The sequence below is a fragment of the Chrysochloris asiatica genome, unplaced genomic scaffold (assembly GCF_000296735.1).
Source record: "Chrysochloris asiatica unplaced genomic scaffold, ChrAsi1.0 scaffold00090, whole genome shotgun sequence".
Taxonomy (NCBI): Eukaryota; Metazoa; Chordata; class Mammalia; order Afrosoricida; family Chrysochloridae; genus Chrysochloris; species Chrysochloris asiatica.
Genome location: NW_006408608.1, coordinates 9,317,490 through 9,334,943, shown reverse-complemented (window position 1 = coordinate 9,334,943; position 17,454 = coordinate 9,317,490). Strand labels below are relative to the sequence as shown.

The following is a 17,454-nucleotide window of genomic DNA, read 5'->3' as shown; positions in this document are numbered from 1 at the left end:
CCCTCTGGACATTATGTCTGAAGTATGAGAGACAAAGTTTAGCCATCTTGGCCTCCAAGGACGCACTCTGGCTGCACTTTTTCCAAAATGGATCTATTGGTTCTTTTGGCAGCCCATGGCACTTTCAATATTCTCCTCTAATACCATAACTCAAAAGCATCAATTCTACTACGGTCTTCCTTATTCACTGTCTATAATCCTCCCTTTATCAAGGAGTCCCAGATGCAAGTGGTTAATGCACTCAGCTGCTCGCTGAAAGTTTGGAAGCTTGAGGCTACCCAGAGGTACCTCTTCAGAAAACTCTGGTGATCTACTCCTGAAAAATCAGCCATTGAAAACCCTGTGGAGCACAGTTCCACTCTGATTCACTTGGGGTCACCATGAGTTGGAACCCACTTGATGGCAACTGTTTTTATTATTTATTTTACTGATCTAAAGATTGGAGGTTAGAGTCCACCCAGAGATGTTGCTTCAGAAAGGTTGGGTGATCTACGTCCAAAAACCCTATAGGATACAGTTATACTCTGACGTACATGATGTCACTGTGAGTTGGATTCAACTTGATAACTTTTTTTTAGATGGAAAAACAAGAGGCGCAGAGAGGTTAAGTGACTTGCACAGCTATGAGTGATGGAGTCAGGGTTAAGGTCACACAGCTATGAGTGATGGAGTCAGGGTTTGCACACATGGTCTGACTCCAGAGTTCATGCCCTTGGCTGCTAATCTGAGCTGTGTCTCTCTATGTTGATGGAGTGCCCTTAAGTAGAGTCACTTTTCTGGGTCTCGGTTTTCTTAAACCAAATAAGGTGTAAACTCTGACTGTCCCACAACTATTTGGTGAGCAGGACCACTTGACCTCTGCCCTGTAGGGAAGCCAGGCACGAATCACAGAAACAAAAAAGCCACAGTGAATCTGACCTTGCAAAAAGCGCTGTGTGTGGAAAGCATGCGCAGGTGTGGGCAGAAGTGATGTGTGAACTGTGAACTGCTGACAGGAAGGGAGCAGGTGCTAGTGCGAAGGAGGAAGAGGAGGAGTTGGCTGCCAGCGCTGACACCTCCCTCCTTTCCTCCCTGTCCAGTCTCACCTGCTGACTGATAAGGCCCGGGGTGCACCAGGCCGCGAGGAGCAGCAACTGTTGACCACAGCTCCCAGCTCCAGCAGCAGCTCTCTGGAGAGCTCAGCCAACACCCCGGACAGGAGGGAGACTGCCAGGAACCAGTCCCAGGCACCAGACATGGAGAAGACCAGTGGTGCTGGGGCGACCCAGACCAGCGGTGTGAGCTCAGGTAAGAGGCAGAGGGCTCCTGGCTCTGCTCCATCTCACCTCACCCCATCTGGGCCCTTGCTGTAGGGTGAGCTCTGAGCTCTTCCAGGGGGCAGGGTGTGACCTTGACTTTGCTTTTCAGCCTCATCCCTCTGCTTTCCTGCCCAGTTGTCTTAGCAGTCTTCCTCCTTCATCCCACTCCTTGCACCTGGACAACCCCAACTTGTCCTTAAGTCTCCAGTATTCCAGGCGGGGAGTTTTCCTGAAGCCTTCTGGCCCCTTACCTCCCCACCTCCCTTACTCTTCTGGCCCTTCTTCCCTTTTTTTTTGCCACAGTTTGTTCTTCTACCCTCCCCAGGCTGTAGCACTCCTTGTAACCCTGGGCCGACTCATTTATCCCATACTCTGCGTGGCTAACAACAACAACAACAATAATAATACCAGCTTCGGCTTAGTTCTTGTGGTACACCAGGCAGTATTCTGGGACATAAAATTAATCCACAAATCAATGCAAGAGGTAGCTATTATGATTGTCCCCATTTTACAGATGAGAAAGTTGAGGCCCAGGGAGGTTAAGCAACTTGTTCAAAGGCACGCAGGTGGCCATTGGAAGAGCCAGAGGCTAGAAGATTGATGATTAATGCCACCTCCAGGGCTCCCCATGTGGAGCCCATGTGGGTTATGGAGAAGTATAGGGTTCATGCAGTCTGCATGTGTCCCCCAGACGTGGGCTCTCACAGATGACACTCCTAAAGTGGAATCTGCAATAATCCCCCAGACCCCAGTAGGGGTCCCTAGGGGCTCCCGAGCTTCCTCAGGTTAGTTTTGTAGTGCTGAGGCCAGGGCTGCTGCTGGACCTTGCTGCTGACCCGCGTCTCTGCCTTCAGCTGGAGGGCAGTGAGGGAGTGGCCGTGGACTCAGGGACTTGGGTGCCATGTGAATCTGAGCAGACTTTTTAACCTCTCAGTGAGGCAGTGAGAGACAGTATGCCCCACTTGGTGCTGGTTGGGTCACTAACTCACTGGGCCACCTCTAGGCAGCTGTGCCCTACCTGCAGCCCCCTCCCGTGCACCACATTCTGCGGCTCCCCTAACATGCTGCCCCTGCTTACTCCTCCCTGCCTGCACTCATGCCCTCTGCCCACGTGTACTCATGTCCTTCCTGTCACCTGACGCAGGAACACCTCCTGATCTGAATGCAGGTGGGTCTCTGATTCTCCATCATAGGTGGAGTGAAATGTCTTTTCAGTGCCCCTCCCCCTGAGCCTGAGAACTTATGGAGGGAGGCACTGGGCCAGGGCCTGGAACAGAGCAGGTGGCCTGAAATGTTTGTTGAGTGAATGAATGAGCTCCAAATCTAAACTCTTAGTGTTTGTCCGAGCCCTTGGATGTGTGTTTCTGATTCCTTAGCCTGGTCTACAGCCTCCCAGCGTGGCTTCCTTGGCACTGGTGTCTGCCCCCGCCTGTACATCCCCACTCCCCTCTGCCTCTCCTGCTCTCTGTTCTCCTCCTCTCCCCGTTTTCTCCACTCTGGGAACTTGTATACCCCAGGGTTGTGCCTCCAACCCGCCCCCGCACATCTCATTCCCCATATGCAAAGGCCACAGTGACTTTGGGTGACATTTGGGTGTTGTAAGGAGAGGCTCAAGGGTGGAAATTTCCTCCCTGCCCTAAGATCTCAGTCCCATAACTCCCCCAGCCTGTTGGGGGCTGTTATAAGCAGAGCAGCTCACCAGTTCTGGGCCTCTTCTCAAGCTCCCCTAAGTTCCTAGGATCAGGGGAACCAAAGGGCCAGCCCTCCTCACGTACCTCGGACACCACATGCACTCAGGCCCTCAGCAGGTCCCTATAGCAGCAGGAGCAACTGGAACCTTTTGAGGGACGATGCTATGTCCAGACCCTGACATTTGTCTCCAGTTTGCTTCATCTTTGAGCTCCGTACCAACTAGTTAGGAAATGCAGGTAACTGCTAGTGCTGGATGAGTCCTGCCGCTGCTGGCCCTCAGGAATGGGCGCCCTGCAGAGCCACTTGCCCTACTTGTAGCTCCAGGGAAAGCCAGCAATCCAGATGGTTAAAATGGAAACTTCTGAATCCTCCATGTTGTCAGCCAGACACTACCACCAAAAAGAACAAAACAGCTGTGGGCTGAATTTTATTCATTCCGCGTGTGTCCCTGTCCCATTGTCATTGTCATTGATAAGTGCCGTTGAGTCGGTTCTGACTCATAGGGACCCTATATAGAGTTTCCAAGGAACGACTGGTGGGTTTGAGCCGCTGACCTTGTAGTTAGCAGCCCAGTGCTTATCTTACAGTGTCATCCCAGAACTACCAGGAATACGGCAGGGAACAGTCAAAAAGTCCCTGCTCCTCCTGGGCCCAGGGGCTGGTGTAAACAAGTGACTGAGGAAATTATTGTGGGGAATGTTCTTTTGTTCTTGGAGTTCTTCCAGCTCCCTTATCTAAATGACTCTTCCCATCCATGTGGTATGTTTGGCTGGAAGGCAGTAATGCTCTTCTTACTTTGACATATGAGGAAACTCTGTCTGTCACCCAGCAGAGTGGGGCACAACTCTGTCCTCTTCCTAGTCCATACACTCCCCTCTCCCCCCCCCCTCCACACACACAAATACTCTTTGGTAGGAGATATAGGCTATGAACACACTGTCCACTCTGAGACCACTGGACTGACCTCCCTCTCTTGTCTTGTGCTTAGCAGTGCCTTCCCCCAGCGGCTATGGGACTCAGGTTAACGTCACCTGCATCGTGAATGTCTGCAGCAGCTCGGACCATGGTTCCCAGTGCCCCTCCCAGACCAGCTCCATGTCGGGGGACATGAATGCCAGCCCCTCGGGCTCTCCAGAGGATGAGGAGGTCCCCTTCTCCAAGGAGGAGCGCCCCTTTCAATCACAGCTGGGGGCACTGGAGACGCTGCAGCAGAGCCCTGAGGAGAAGTCTCTACCTCTGGGCGTGCCAGATGTTGGGATGAAGTCCAGTTCACCAGCTGGCGGGGGTTATGTCAGCCTTGGGCGTTGACCCGTGGCTGGGCAATCCTCAAAGCAATCCTGGTGACTCTCTTTGGGCCATTTTCTTCAGTGGCCAGCACAGCCTCCGCCTCCCTCTCTCCTGCAAGCAGGGAGGGGTTGTGGAGACTCTCATCTGCCGTCTTGGAGATCTAGCTGGATGATGGCAAACTTGGCCCTAGACTCATTTGTCAGCCTGAGCCGAATCCCTGCCTCTCTAAGCTGCCCCCAGCTGGACCTGCCAGACTGGCTTCTGGGGCCCTTGGTGTGTTTTGACCCAGTTCTAACTTCCCCAGAGGCCATAGCACCCTCCCCGTCTCCTGAATGTTAAGACTGTGGGACAGTTCCAGGAAGCAGCCAGGCCAGGGTGGCCATTTGCTGATGGTTCTGTGTGAGGAGGGGATGGTAGTCCCTGCAGACACAGGTCTCTCACCTTACTCAGGACCCTCATAAAGCACCTCCTCTAAGTCCTTTTCTGCCAACTTATCCTCTTGTTCCACAGTGTGAAAATCAGGTGCTCAGAAGCCCCAGGTAGACAACCTCAGTGAGACTGAAGACAAACTATTAACCAAAAATCTTCCTATTTTAATATGTGACCATTAAAAAAAAAAAAAGTAAGCACTATTCAGGCAAACAAAACAAAACAAAAGTCTGAAGGTGCCTGCAGTCCCTGGCTCACCATTGAACTGCGTGTGACCTTCACTCCAGTTGTCCACAACATCACCTCTTGCCATCTCCCTCACTGGTGTGAAGCTACACCTTCTTGTATCAGGGAATTGCTGGAACTGCAGGTGTCTCCGACCTGACAGGCGTCTCTTTCCTCCTACCTCAGCCTAAGTCACCCTCCTTCCACCTCTGTCCCCCTAGCCTCTTCCCTCCGTTCCTAGAGTCCCAGGCCTTGGATAACTGCAAAGTCATTTTGGTACTGTACCTACGGATTCTGAGTGTATGTGAGCTGCTGAGAACCCTCTTGGTTGTGTGTCTGTGTCTGTGTTGTGTGTCTGGATAGCTAAATGTCCTCAGGATGGACAATCTGCTTTGAAGTATCTAAAACCAGCCATTTTGCCAAGGGATTTTGTCCCAATTATAGAGTCAGCCACATCCCACCAAACTCATACCCAGAACCCTGCAGAGAGTGGACACATGTGAACTAAACCAGATTCCAAAAAGAAGGGGTTATGAGGAGTCTTGAAAGGCTGACTTCGTCCCAGGTACTTGAATTCCCTGTTGATAAAGTCCACCGGATTTGAACTTAGACCCTGAACTATCCATTACAACGGAGACAAGCAGGACTTCCCATCCTGGAATCAAGATGGCAAACTGCCTAGACTGGCCAGGATCTCTGCCCAATCAGACTCTGCATGGTGATGGAACGCATCTGCCCCCTAGTGGGTGGTACTGAGAGGACCTCAGATCTGCCTGCCATCACCCAGGGAAAAGATGAATTGGAAGGAAGGCTCTCTGGGTGTGGCTTCAGTTCCCCTGGTTTGTGTTAATTCAAAATAATCAGAGTTGCTCTGTATGCGAAACAGTGTTCCTGCTTATAAAGAAACCTTTTGTTTTACATATTGAGCCCTGACTTTCTGGCTGTGGTTGTGCTTGCCTGCTACCAACTAGATGTGTAGGGAGAGGTGAGATTGTGGGTACTGGAGTCTGATGTCCATGTTGTGGCTGGACTGTGAGAGGCAGCCACTCCTTCAGGCCTGTGGATAATAAGGCAGCAGCTTCACGCCAGTATAACTCAGCTGACCATGGAGGAAACCCTTGTCACCACCATCTCCTCAGCTTCCTCTTGGGAGTGGGGGTGAGGATATCTCACCAAGACTACCTCTTCACTTGGATTGGAGGCTCTGCCTACCTGTGAGGCCCATGGCTGGATGCTCAGGTCAGCAGGAAGGTTCTGGGAGCCCCAGGTAGAATCCTGTTCTAGAGATGACCTCTGACTTACTCCTCTTAGTTCAGGCTGCATTTCTTCTGGTGGATTCAGGGAAGAATCTGAAGTAAGAGTGTAATAAATACTTGCTCATTGAGACATGGGTAGTGTCAGGCATTAGGGTATTTCCCCAGTTTCTTGAGGCCAACTGCATTTGTTGGCTGATGGGTCCCTTTCTCTAACTTGAAAGCCAGCATTGTAGCATCTTTTATAGTCGAATCTCCCTCTGGTCCCTCTGGTAAGGATGCTTGTGAATACATTGGACCCATATGAATACCCCGTTGCCATTGAGTTGATTCCAACTCACGGTATCCTCATGTGTATTTCAGGACAATTTCCCCATCTCAAGAGTCTTAAACACATCTGCAAAGCCCCTTTTACCATGTATCTTGGTGATCTTGTGTTGCTATAGCAGCCGTATCACTGGTACATGACTTTAACAAACAGAAATTTACTTTCTTGCTGCTTGTGAGGCTACAAAGCCCAACTCAGGGTGCCAGCCCTAAGGGAGGAGGTCTGGTATGGTGCGGTGGGTTACTGCGCTGGACTACAGACTCACCAGCTGCTCCTCATTTGGAAATGGGGTTTCTTTGTTAAGTTCATGAGTCAGTACTAGGATAACTCCATTTCCAAATCAGATTATAATATCTCATTCTATCTCTGTTGAGTTATAAAAGCAGATTAAGCAAGCAGCAAGAAAACACAGATGGGAAGGGGTAAGAGAACTTCCTCAGCTTCCCACTACCACACCTGTCCTCTCCCCTGTGTCTGTGCCCAGATACTCTATGACCTTGAGTACACAGACCGGAGCACCAGACTTGAGCATCTCTCGCCTACGGAAGGACACTGCTCCAGCAGTTCTTCCCTCTCTCTCTTCAACATCAATCTCCTACCCCTTCCCATCGTCTCTATCTGCACACAAGCATGTCGACACAGCTCCCATTTAAAAGATGACAATAACAAAACCAAGACTCCTCAGATACCATTCTCTTTCCAGGTATTGTCAGGTTTCCCAACTACTCTACTACAGAAATGCTTGGAAAAATTCTTTCTATAATCACTTTCTTCAATTTATCTTCCCCCATTTTCTCTTCAAAACTCACTCCAATGAGGCTGGTGCCCCACCATAGGCTTTGTAACTCTCACCAGATGATTGGGTGGGGCCATGCAAATAAGGTGTACAGAAGTGTAATGCAGGGATTGGTTGGTTTTGCTATTCTGCTGGGTTTATTTAAATGAGCCATTTCAGAAGCAGGAACAGAGGATCTGAAGACTAAGAAAGAAGAATCCTGAGCAGAATGTGAGATCCCTGTGTGGAGAAGTAACAGCAGCAGCAGAGGCTGCTGAACGGAGAGACAGAGTAGCGGGTTTCCGGCCCACGGACCAAGTAAAACTGAGTGTCTTCAGGCAGGAAACTAGCTCACTGAATTAGATGCCCTTTGGGCATTTATCAGCATCACTAAATAGGCTTGTATCACTTGCCTGAGCAAGGCAGAGTCCCAGGGGCCCAGTAGCTGAGAAGCAAAGGAGAGAGGCGTGCCTGTGGGTCTGACTGAGTAGGGACATTCCTGACCAGAGAACTGCTGTATCCTTGCTGTTCACTTCCCTAATAAACCCCATATTCATGGTACTTATCTGTGAGTTCTGTGTAGCCATTACAAGGGGTTATCAAACCCAGCAGAGAACTAGAGTGCCCTGGAGTGATAGTTGGTATCAGAATAAGGTAAAAAGGTTGGAGGATGGAGACATGTCTGACTGCTGCCTCATAAATCAGCCTTGGGATGGTGTGGATTTGAATCGTGAAGTCGGAGGAGGTCAGGCATGCTCTTCACATCATTTTTGCAACTCCACTAAAAATTCATTTGTCCAGTTCACCACTGACCTCCATATGGCTAAATTCAATGGTCGGTGATCAGTCCTAATTCCTTACACTTTATCAGTGATGTGGCTGGTCCCTCCTCTTTAGGAAACATTCCTCTCCTGACTTTCAGGACCCCCCCCTGAATTTCCTGCCATCTCAATGACTCTTGGGCTGTCTTGGCTGCTTCCTCCTCATATCAGTGACTGAATGTTGGGGGTGCTCAAGACTTGGTCCTGGCAGATCTTCTCCAGCTGACTTCCTTACTGATCTCATGCAGCCACTTGGCTTGAAATAAATACCCCGCCACTTCCCAATGTTCCATACTGTATGTTACATACTGTATTCTTACCAGGCACCACTCTAGGGGCTGGGGACGCAGTAGCTAGTAAAACAAGGCTTCCTTATTGGATTGGAAGAGAGACAGTAAGAAACTAAACAGATAATATCAGCTGCTGGTGGTGGTGATATGCCGTGGAGTCGGTTCCAACTACCCTGCATAGGATTTCTGAGGCTGTAAATCTTTACAGGAGCAGAAAACATCATCTTTCCCCCATGGAACGGCTGATAGTTTCAAAATGCTGACCTTGAGGTTAGCAGCCTTACTCGTAACCACTATGCTACCAGAACTCCTTTATCAGTTAGTAGTAAGGAAAATTAATCCAGACCTAGAGGTCAGAGAAATGGGGTTGCTATTCAGGTTCAGGAGGCCAGGAAAGCCTTCTGATTGAAGAGAGAACTGGGGTGCAAAAGCCTGAGAAAGTTAGGGGTGAATCAAGTATTTGGTCAGACTAGAGTAGAAGAGGAAGACCCCCAGTGAGGTGGATTGGCAATGGGCTCAGGTGTAGCAGTGATTATGAGGTTGACCCAGGATTGGGTAATGTTTTCTATCTGTTGTGCACAGGGTCGCTATGAGTCAGTACTGACTCGATGGCACCTAACAACAACAACACAACAGAGTGGAACAGGGTGTGAGCGGTGAGAGGAAATGAGCTTAAAGAGTAGCCAGGTTCAACGGACTTCAACTGCCCTGCGAAGGACTTCCTGAAGCATATTCACCAGTGGGGAGACGTGACCAGACTTGCCTCCAGCTGCCTGCATGGTGGAAGGGAGTGGGATTGCGGGGTCAGGGATGCTGTCTCATTGCCAGGAGATGGGAGTGACCCTTCTAGATTGCTTCCAGCCACATTGGGTGATGATGGCTGGCGAGGAAGCCAGGACCCCAGCACATCACTCCAGTTCCTTTAAATGCCTGCTCGTGCCCTGGCAGGCTGACCTCTGCAGATGGTATTCCTCGCCCTCAGACTTCCGGCAGGTTTGGTCCAAGTGACCTGGGTTTATAACCACAATCTGGCCACACTCAGTTCCCACACTCCCTCCCTTGCCCCTTGGAGCCCAGGGTTGCTAACAGATTCCAATGTTGCTTTCCCTGGGTGCCCCTCCGGCTGCTGTGGCTTCACTTAATGCTTTTCTGTCGATGGCCCTGTGATGGTTCTTTTTAATGTGTCACCTTGACTAGGTTCTAGGTCCTGGTTGTTTAGTCAGACACTAGTCTGGTTGCTCTCACAGAGTGATTAAATTCAGTGGGCTGGGGTAGAACAGATTGTGTAATGCAATGTAATGTAAATGACCTTCCTCATTGCAGTCTAAATGTAATATGGTGGTTGTTGTTGTTGGTGGTTATGTGCTGTGGAGTCGGTTCTGACTCATAGCAACCCTATATAGGGTTTCTGAGGGTTGTAAATCTTTACAGGAGCAGAAAGCCTCATCTTTCTCCCACAGAACTGCTGGTAGTTTCCCACTGCTGACCATGAGATAGCAGCCCGACTCATAATCATTATGCTACCAGAGGTCTTAGCAGTATAGGGTGCATCCTAAACCTAATCATTTCTGAGTTATAAAAAGACAAGAATATACACAGAGACTTAACCATACTGGAGAAGACAGATAGCATTGTGGAGGTCATCTAGGATCCTTGGCAAAAGACCACCAGGATCCCCAGCAAACACAACCAGGCGAGAGACTCACAGACTCGACATGGCCAAGACTCTGATTTGGACTTTTCACCTCTAGAACCTGAGACAATATATTTCTGATCTATAAGGTCACTCATTTGTGGTATTTCTGTTTCAGCAACACTAGGAAATGGAATTTAAGTCTCATCCATCATCTTTGTGCAAGCCCTCTGTTTCCTGTCCTGAGGTCTCTCTCACTGTGCACATTTATGGAATGTCCACTTTGCAGGGATTGGGCTGGGTTAAGTTCAAATCCTTGTCTCCCATTCCCCATCTGTGCAATGGGGATGGGGTGTTGCAAGGATTGAATAAGTTAATGTGTAAAAGGTGCTGAGCATGTGTGTGGTCATGGCAGCTGGAGTAACCATACCCATGCCCCAGTTTCAGGGCAGAGCCTGGAGAGGAGGGGCAGCAGCATTCTTTGGCTCCTCCTGCCAGTGGGCACTGTGTGAGGGACCCAGTTGTGCCCAGGTGCAAGGCTTGCCTTCCCAGAACTCCCTGTCAGAGACGGCAGAAGGAGAGGCTAAATTCAAAGCAGCTGAGGGTAGCTCCCAGCCTGATGGGGTAACCTGTCAGAATGGGCCACGTGCAGCACCTCTCCTGGCTATTTTTTTTCCTTCCACCAACAAAGAGCGAGTGGTTTGGCTCAGCTAGAACTGGTTAGGTGGGGATAGCCTCTTTGATTCCTCTCCATCCAGTTTTCATTCATTCATCAGAGTTTTAAAATACTTCAAACAGGCTAGCACACAAGTTAAGTTCTGTAGGGTCTCAAAGCCCACCTGCCTGGGTTTGAATCCTAGTCCACTACTTCCTGGTTGTGTGACCTCAGGTGAGTTACTAAATCTCTCTGTGCCTTGTTTTCCTCATCTGTACAATTGAACTAAAATAGTACTGTGAGGATGACATGAATTGTTGTTGTTGTTGTTGTTGTGAAGTGCCGTCGAGTCGGCTCCGACCCATAGCGATCCTATACAGGATTTCTGAGGAGTGACTGGTAAGCTTATACCACCGACCTTGCAGTTCAAACGGCTTTGCAGTTTGGCGCATTAACCCACAGCGCCACACCAGGATGACATGAATGACTATGTATAAAATATTTGGAGCTATGCCTAGCACATAAGAATTGGTCAGTAAATGTGAACTGTTCTTTCATGATGTGTGGGTGCTGTGGGTTTAACAGAGAACAGGACCAACAAGTTTCCTGTTTATGTGGTACCAACACGCTGGGGCATAAAAAATGAAAAACAAATCAGTTGTCATTTCGTTGATTCCAACTCATGGTGACCTCATGTCTTACAGAGTAGAACCGTTCTATAGGGTTTTCAAGACTGACCTTTCTTCCAAGATTTAGAGGACCCCCCTTTAGTGGGTCCGAGCTACCAACCTTTTGATCACTAGTTCAGTACTTAACTGTCTGTAGCACCCAAGGCCACTACCTACCAGGAGAGGCTACATACAGAAATATGTCAGGGAGCAGTAAATGCTAAGAACAAAAATAAGAAAGTATGACGTTAAAATCATCATAGGTGAAGAAATAAAAACTCTAAAAAACAAGATGGAAAGAAGAGACCAAATGGATGTCATAAGACACTCGGAAACTTACTTTTGAATGAAGAGTAGCTAAAGCGAACAGAGCAAAGGATAAAATGAAAGAATTGAACAGAAGGTTTCAAAGGGCAGCTGGAGAGGACAAGGTATCGTATTATAATAAAATATACAAAGACCAGGAGTTAGAAAACCAAAAGGGAAGAACATGATCAACAGTTCTCAGGGGGAAAGAGTTGAAAATTCTCAAGCTTCAAATTGCAATATTGAAGAATTCTATGGAGAGAAAACTGGAATGATAAAGCATCAAAAGAAGATGGAAGAAATATACAGTGTCACTGAACCAAAAAGAACCAATTGCTGTTCAGCTAAGGAGGTAGCTTGGGATGAAGAAGCAGTGGTACAGAAAGAAGACATTAAAGCAACACCTAACCAGCTTCCAGGATCTGACAGAATACCAACTGAGCTACTTCACAAAACGATGTACGGCTGGTAACGCTGACTTGTCTATGCTAAGAAATGTGCAAAACAGAGACTTGGCTGTCTTTATTCTCTAGAGCTGCTGTAACAGAAACACCACAAGTGGATGGCTTTAGCATACAGAAATGGATTCTCTCACAGTTTGGAAGGCTAAAACTTTGAATCCGTAGGACCAGTTCTGGAGAAAGGTCCTTGCCTCCTTTTAGCATCTTTGGAGATCTCCAGGTGTTGTGGCATCGATCTTTACCTGGATTTAGGAGCTTCACAGTGCAGAGTCCCCAAGTCCAAGTAACACACTATACTCCTGCCTCTTATTTCTTGATGATAGAAGGTCCCTCTTTCTCTGCTCACTTCTCTCCATTTATCTCTTTGAAGATAAAAGGTGTTGCAAAGGGAGGAGTAGTTCATCTTACAGTCCAGAACAGAAGACTCTAGGACCATCAAGGGAGAATAGCACAAGTGGAAAGTGGGACCCTATCCAGAGAAGTTGTGACACCAGAGATGGAGGCAGAGATGAGAGGGAGCAGCTGAGGACTCTAGACTCATGGAAAGAAAAAGACTGAGTGCTGGCGGCCAGAAGGGAGACTTGCAGAATATGTCCTTTGGTTGTTTAAATTATTGTATATTCCTGAGTGTTTTTGTGTACATAGCCCTGACTCCCCCCTCCAAAAAAACAAAACAGAATAGAAGCAAATACTGTTGGGATGATGCACAGAGGGGATTATAATCATTGCAATGAAACGATGGGTGTAAAACTGATGTTCTGCCATGAAAACTATCACTCAATTCACAATAATAACTTTAAAAAAGAAAAAGGTGTTGCAGTCCGGGTGGCACTGTAAGATAAGCCCTGGACTGCTAACCACAAGATTGGCAGTTCAAACCCATCAGCCACTCCTTGGAAACCCTACACTGGGTCCTCGAAGTCATAACTGACTCCACAGCACTTAACAACAAGAGGCCACATCCCAGGGAAACTCCCCTTACATTATTAGATCAGGGTCGTGATGAATTTAAGGGTGTTAAATCTTACCCTTCATCCTCTTACTGGTTTATCTCATCAGATCACATCATGGGGGGTCATCATATTGTCGCATTACACCATTACTTAACTGCCAAGCCATTGAGAATCATGGCACAGCCAAGCTGACACACATTTTGTTGTTGTTAAGTGCCGTTAAGCCGCTTCTGACTCATAGCAACCCTGTACAGGGATTCCGAGGAACGGCTGGTGAATTTGGACTTCCCACCTAATGGTTCAAACCGACCTTGCGGTCCAGTACTTTATCTTACAGCGCCACACCAGGACTCCTCCAAGTCATGACATTGTCTGACTGACTAGACGAGATCTATATCTGTGTCCTTTTCAAAGAAAGGCACTCAAGTGAAATGTGAGACGTATCTAACAATAGTGCATGCTAACAAATTTTTACTAAGTTAAAAAATGGTTGCAGTTGTATCTCAAGAGAGAATGACTAGAAATCCAAGCTGGATTCAGAAGAGGATGTGGAACAAGGGATATCATAGATAGCTAGAGTCAGATGGATCTTGGTCTAAAATAATACTGGAAAGATGTTTACATGTGTTTCATTGACTATGCAAAGACAATCAAATATGTGGATTACAACAAATTTATGACGGCATTCTGAAGAATGGGAATTTCAGAATTCTTAATTGTGCTCCTGGAGAATCTATAAATGGATCGAGAGCCAGTCATTTGAACAGCACAAAGGAACGCTGTGTGGTTTAAAATTGGAAAAGGTGTGTGGTAAAGTAGTATCTATTTACCTTATTGATTTGATCTGTATGCTAACCAAATGATCTGAGAAACTGGAGTACATGAAGATGAACACAGCATCAGGATTGGAGGAGGACTCTTTACCAACCTGTGATATGAAGATGATGCAACCTTGCTTGCTGAAAATGAAGATGACTTGAAGCACTTACTGATGAAGCCTTCAGAATGGATTGTATCTTAATGTGAACAAAAATCCTACAACTGGGCCCATAAACAACATCATGATAAAAGATGGAGTAATTAAAGTTGTTAAGGATTTCATTAGACTTGAATCAACAATGTCCATAGAAGTAGAAGCCAAGAAATCAATTAATGCATTGCATTAGTTAAACCTGCTGCAAAAGACCTCTTTAAAATGTTAAAGGGTAAAGATACCACTTTGGGGTCTAATGAATGCCTGATTCAAGCCATGGTATTTTCAATGACCTCATATGCACGCAAAAGCTGGGCAGTGAAAAAGGAAGACTGAGGAAACTGGGCCATTGAACTTGTGGTGCTGTTGAAGAATACTGAATATATAAACTGCCGGAAGAACAAACAAATCAGTCTTGGAGGAAGTACAGACAAAAGGTTTCTTAGACGTGAGAATGCTGAAGCTTTGTCTAGTTAACTTTGGATGCTTCAGCAGAAGGGACCAGTCCCCGGGAGACATCATGCCTGGTGAAGTAGAAGAAAAAGAGGAAGACCCTCAAAGATATGGACTGGCACAGTGACTGCAACAATGGAAACAAACATACTAACAATTGTGAGGATTACACAAATCCTGGCAGCATTTCATTCTGGGCAACACGAGGGTCATCATGATGAACAGGGTTCAGTGGAACTTCCAGACTAGGAAGAAGAAGAGGTAGGCAACTTCTGAATGGTTAGCCACCGAAAACCTTATGAGCTAACAGCAGATCATTGTCTGATAGAGTGCCAGATGAGCCGCTCAGGTTGGAAGGTACTCAAAACACAATGGGGAAGAATTGCCTCCTCAAAACAGAGTTGACCTTAATGACATGGATGGAGCAAAGCTTTCAGGCCCTTCATTTGCTGATGGGATACAACGCAAAATGAGAAGGAATAGGTGCAAACATCCATTAATAATTGGAATGTGAAATGTATGAAGTATGCATGTAGGAAAATTGAAACTTGTCAAAAATGAAATGGAATACACAAAGATTGATATCCTAGGCATTAACGAACCGAAACGGACGGTTATTGTCCATTTTGACTCAGACAATCACATGGTTTACTATGCTGGAAATGAAAAGTTCAAGAGGAATGTCATTGTGTTCATCATCAAAAAGAACAATTCAAGCTCTATCTTGAAGTACACTGCTGTCTGCGAAAGGATAATAGCCACATGCCTACAAGGAAGACCAGTTAATAACACTACTGTTCAAATATGCACTGTAGGATAAGCACTGGACCACAAAGTCAGTTTGAATTACAAGGTCAGTGATTCAAACTCACCAGCAGCTCTTTGGAAATCCTATGTAGGGTCACTATGAGTCAGAACTGACTCCTTGGCACTAGACAACAACAACATTCAAATTTACCCACCAATCACTGAAGTCAGTAATGAAGAAATTGAAGAATTCTTCTCCAGTCTGAAATTGATCAAACATGCAGTCAAGATGCATTGGTAATTACTGGTGATTGGAATTTGAAAGCTGGAAACAAAAAGGAAGAATCGGTAGAGGGAAAATATGGCCTTGGTGATAGAAACGAAACTGGATATTGCATGATAGAATTTTGTAAGATCAGTGACATATTCATGGCAAATACTTGTTTCAACAGCATAAAAGGTGACTATACACATGGACTTCACCAGATGGAATACACAGGGATGAAATTGACTAAATCTATGGGAAAAGACAATGGAAAAGCTCAACATCATCAGCCGAAACAAGGCCAAGAGCTGACTGTGGAATACAGCATCAATTACTCATATTCTAGTTTAGGCTGCAGCTAATGAATATTACAACAAGTCCACAAGAGCCAAAATATGACCTTGAACACCTGAATTTAGAGACCATCTTAGAAACAGATTTGGTGCCTTAGACACTAATGACCCAAGATCAGAAAAGCTGTGGGATGACATCAAGAACATCAATTGCTTATATATGAGTTCAGGCTGAAGCTTAAGAAAATTAAAACTAGTCAACAAGAGCGAAAATATGACTTAAAATTAGAGATCATCTGAAGAACAGATTTCATGCATTAGACATTAATAACCAAAGATCAGGACATCAAAGGCAACTATGCAAAAAAAGCAAAAGGTCATTAAAAATACAGGGAAGTAAGAAAAGACCAAAATGGATGTCAGAAGAGACACTGAAACTTGGTCTCTAGTGTAGAGATGCTGAAGCAAATGGAAGAAATGAGGAGGTAAAAGAGTTGAAAAGAAAATTTCAAAGGGCAGCTTAAGAAGACAAAGTCAATTATTATCATGAAATGTGTAAAGACCTGGAGTTAGAAAATCAAAAATGAAGAACATATTCAGCATTACTCAAGTTGAAAGAAGTGAAGAAAAATGCAAGACTCGGGTTGCAATATTGGAAGATTCTGAAGGCAAAATATTAAATGATGCAGGGAGCATCAAAAGAAGATGGAAGGAATACACAGAGTCATGGTAACCAAAAAGAATCGGTCAATGTTCAATCATTTCAAGAGGTATCATCTGACCAAGAGCTGATAGCATGGAAGGAAGAAGTCCAACTGCACTGAAAACATTGGTGAGAAACAAGGCTCCGTGAGTTGAGCACCACTCATCGGCCAGTTTGCTGTATGTACTGTGGTAGCTTGAATGTTTCTGGGATGCTGGAATCTGTATCACTGGTATTTTAAATCCCAGCAGAGTCACCCACGGTGGACATGTTTGAGTGGAGCTTCCAGAATAAGACAGAAGGATCTTGGCTGAAAGCAGAGAATACCAGAAAGATGTTTACTTGTGCTTTATTGATAATGCAAAGGCTTTCAGTTGTGTGGATCATAACCAACAGTGTAACGCTGTGAAGAATGGGAATTTCAGAACACTTCATTGTGCTCATGAGAAACCTGTACATCAAACAAGAGGCAGTCTTTCCAATAGAACAAGGGGACACGAATGGTTAAAAATTAGGAAAGGTATGAGCTGAGGTAGTATCCTTTCACCATACTTACTCAATCTGAATGCTAAATAAATCATCTGGGAAACTGGATTATACAAAGAAGACTGTAGCATCAGAGCTGTAGGAAGATTCATTAACAACCTGCCATATGCAAATGGCACAACCTTGCTTGTAGGAAGCAAAGAGGATTTGAAATACTGATGAAGATCAAAGACTATAGTCTTGATTATGGATTGCACCTATACATCTGAAGAAAACAAAAATCCTTACACTGGATCAATAAATAACATTACAATAAATGGAGTAAAGATTGAAGTTATCAAAGACTTCATTTTGCTTGGATCCACAGTCAACACTCATGGAAGCAGCAGTCAAGAAATCAAAAGACATATTGTAGGCACATCTGCTGCACAAGGCTTCTTCAACGTCTTCAAGAGGAAAT

General features: G+C 46.1%; 1 protein-coding gene across 1 annotated transcript in view; it reads left to right on the top strand.

Annotated features, from left to right (window-relative positions):
* TNFRSF1B (tumor necrosis factor receptor superfamily, member 1B) overlaps window positions 1–4,298 on the top strand; it is an 82,413-nt gene extending 78,115 nt beyond the window's left edge. Inside the window, exons 10-11 of the mRNA XM_006866424.1 lie at window positions 1,080–1,287; window positions 3,979–4,298. Of these exons, the coding sequence (XP_006866486.1) occupies window positions 1,080–1,287; window positions 3,979–4,298 (528 nt within the window). The remainder of the gene's footprint in view (window positions 1–1,079; window positions 1,288–3,978) is intronic.
* The last annotated feature ends 13,156 nt before the right edge of the window (window positions 4,299–17,454 follow it).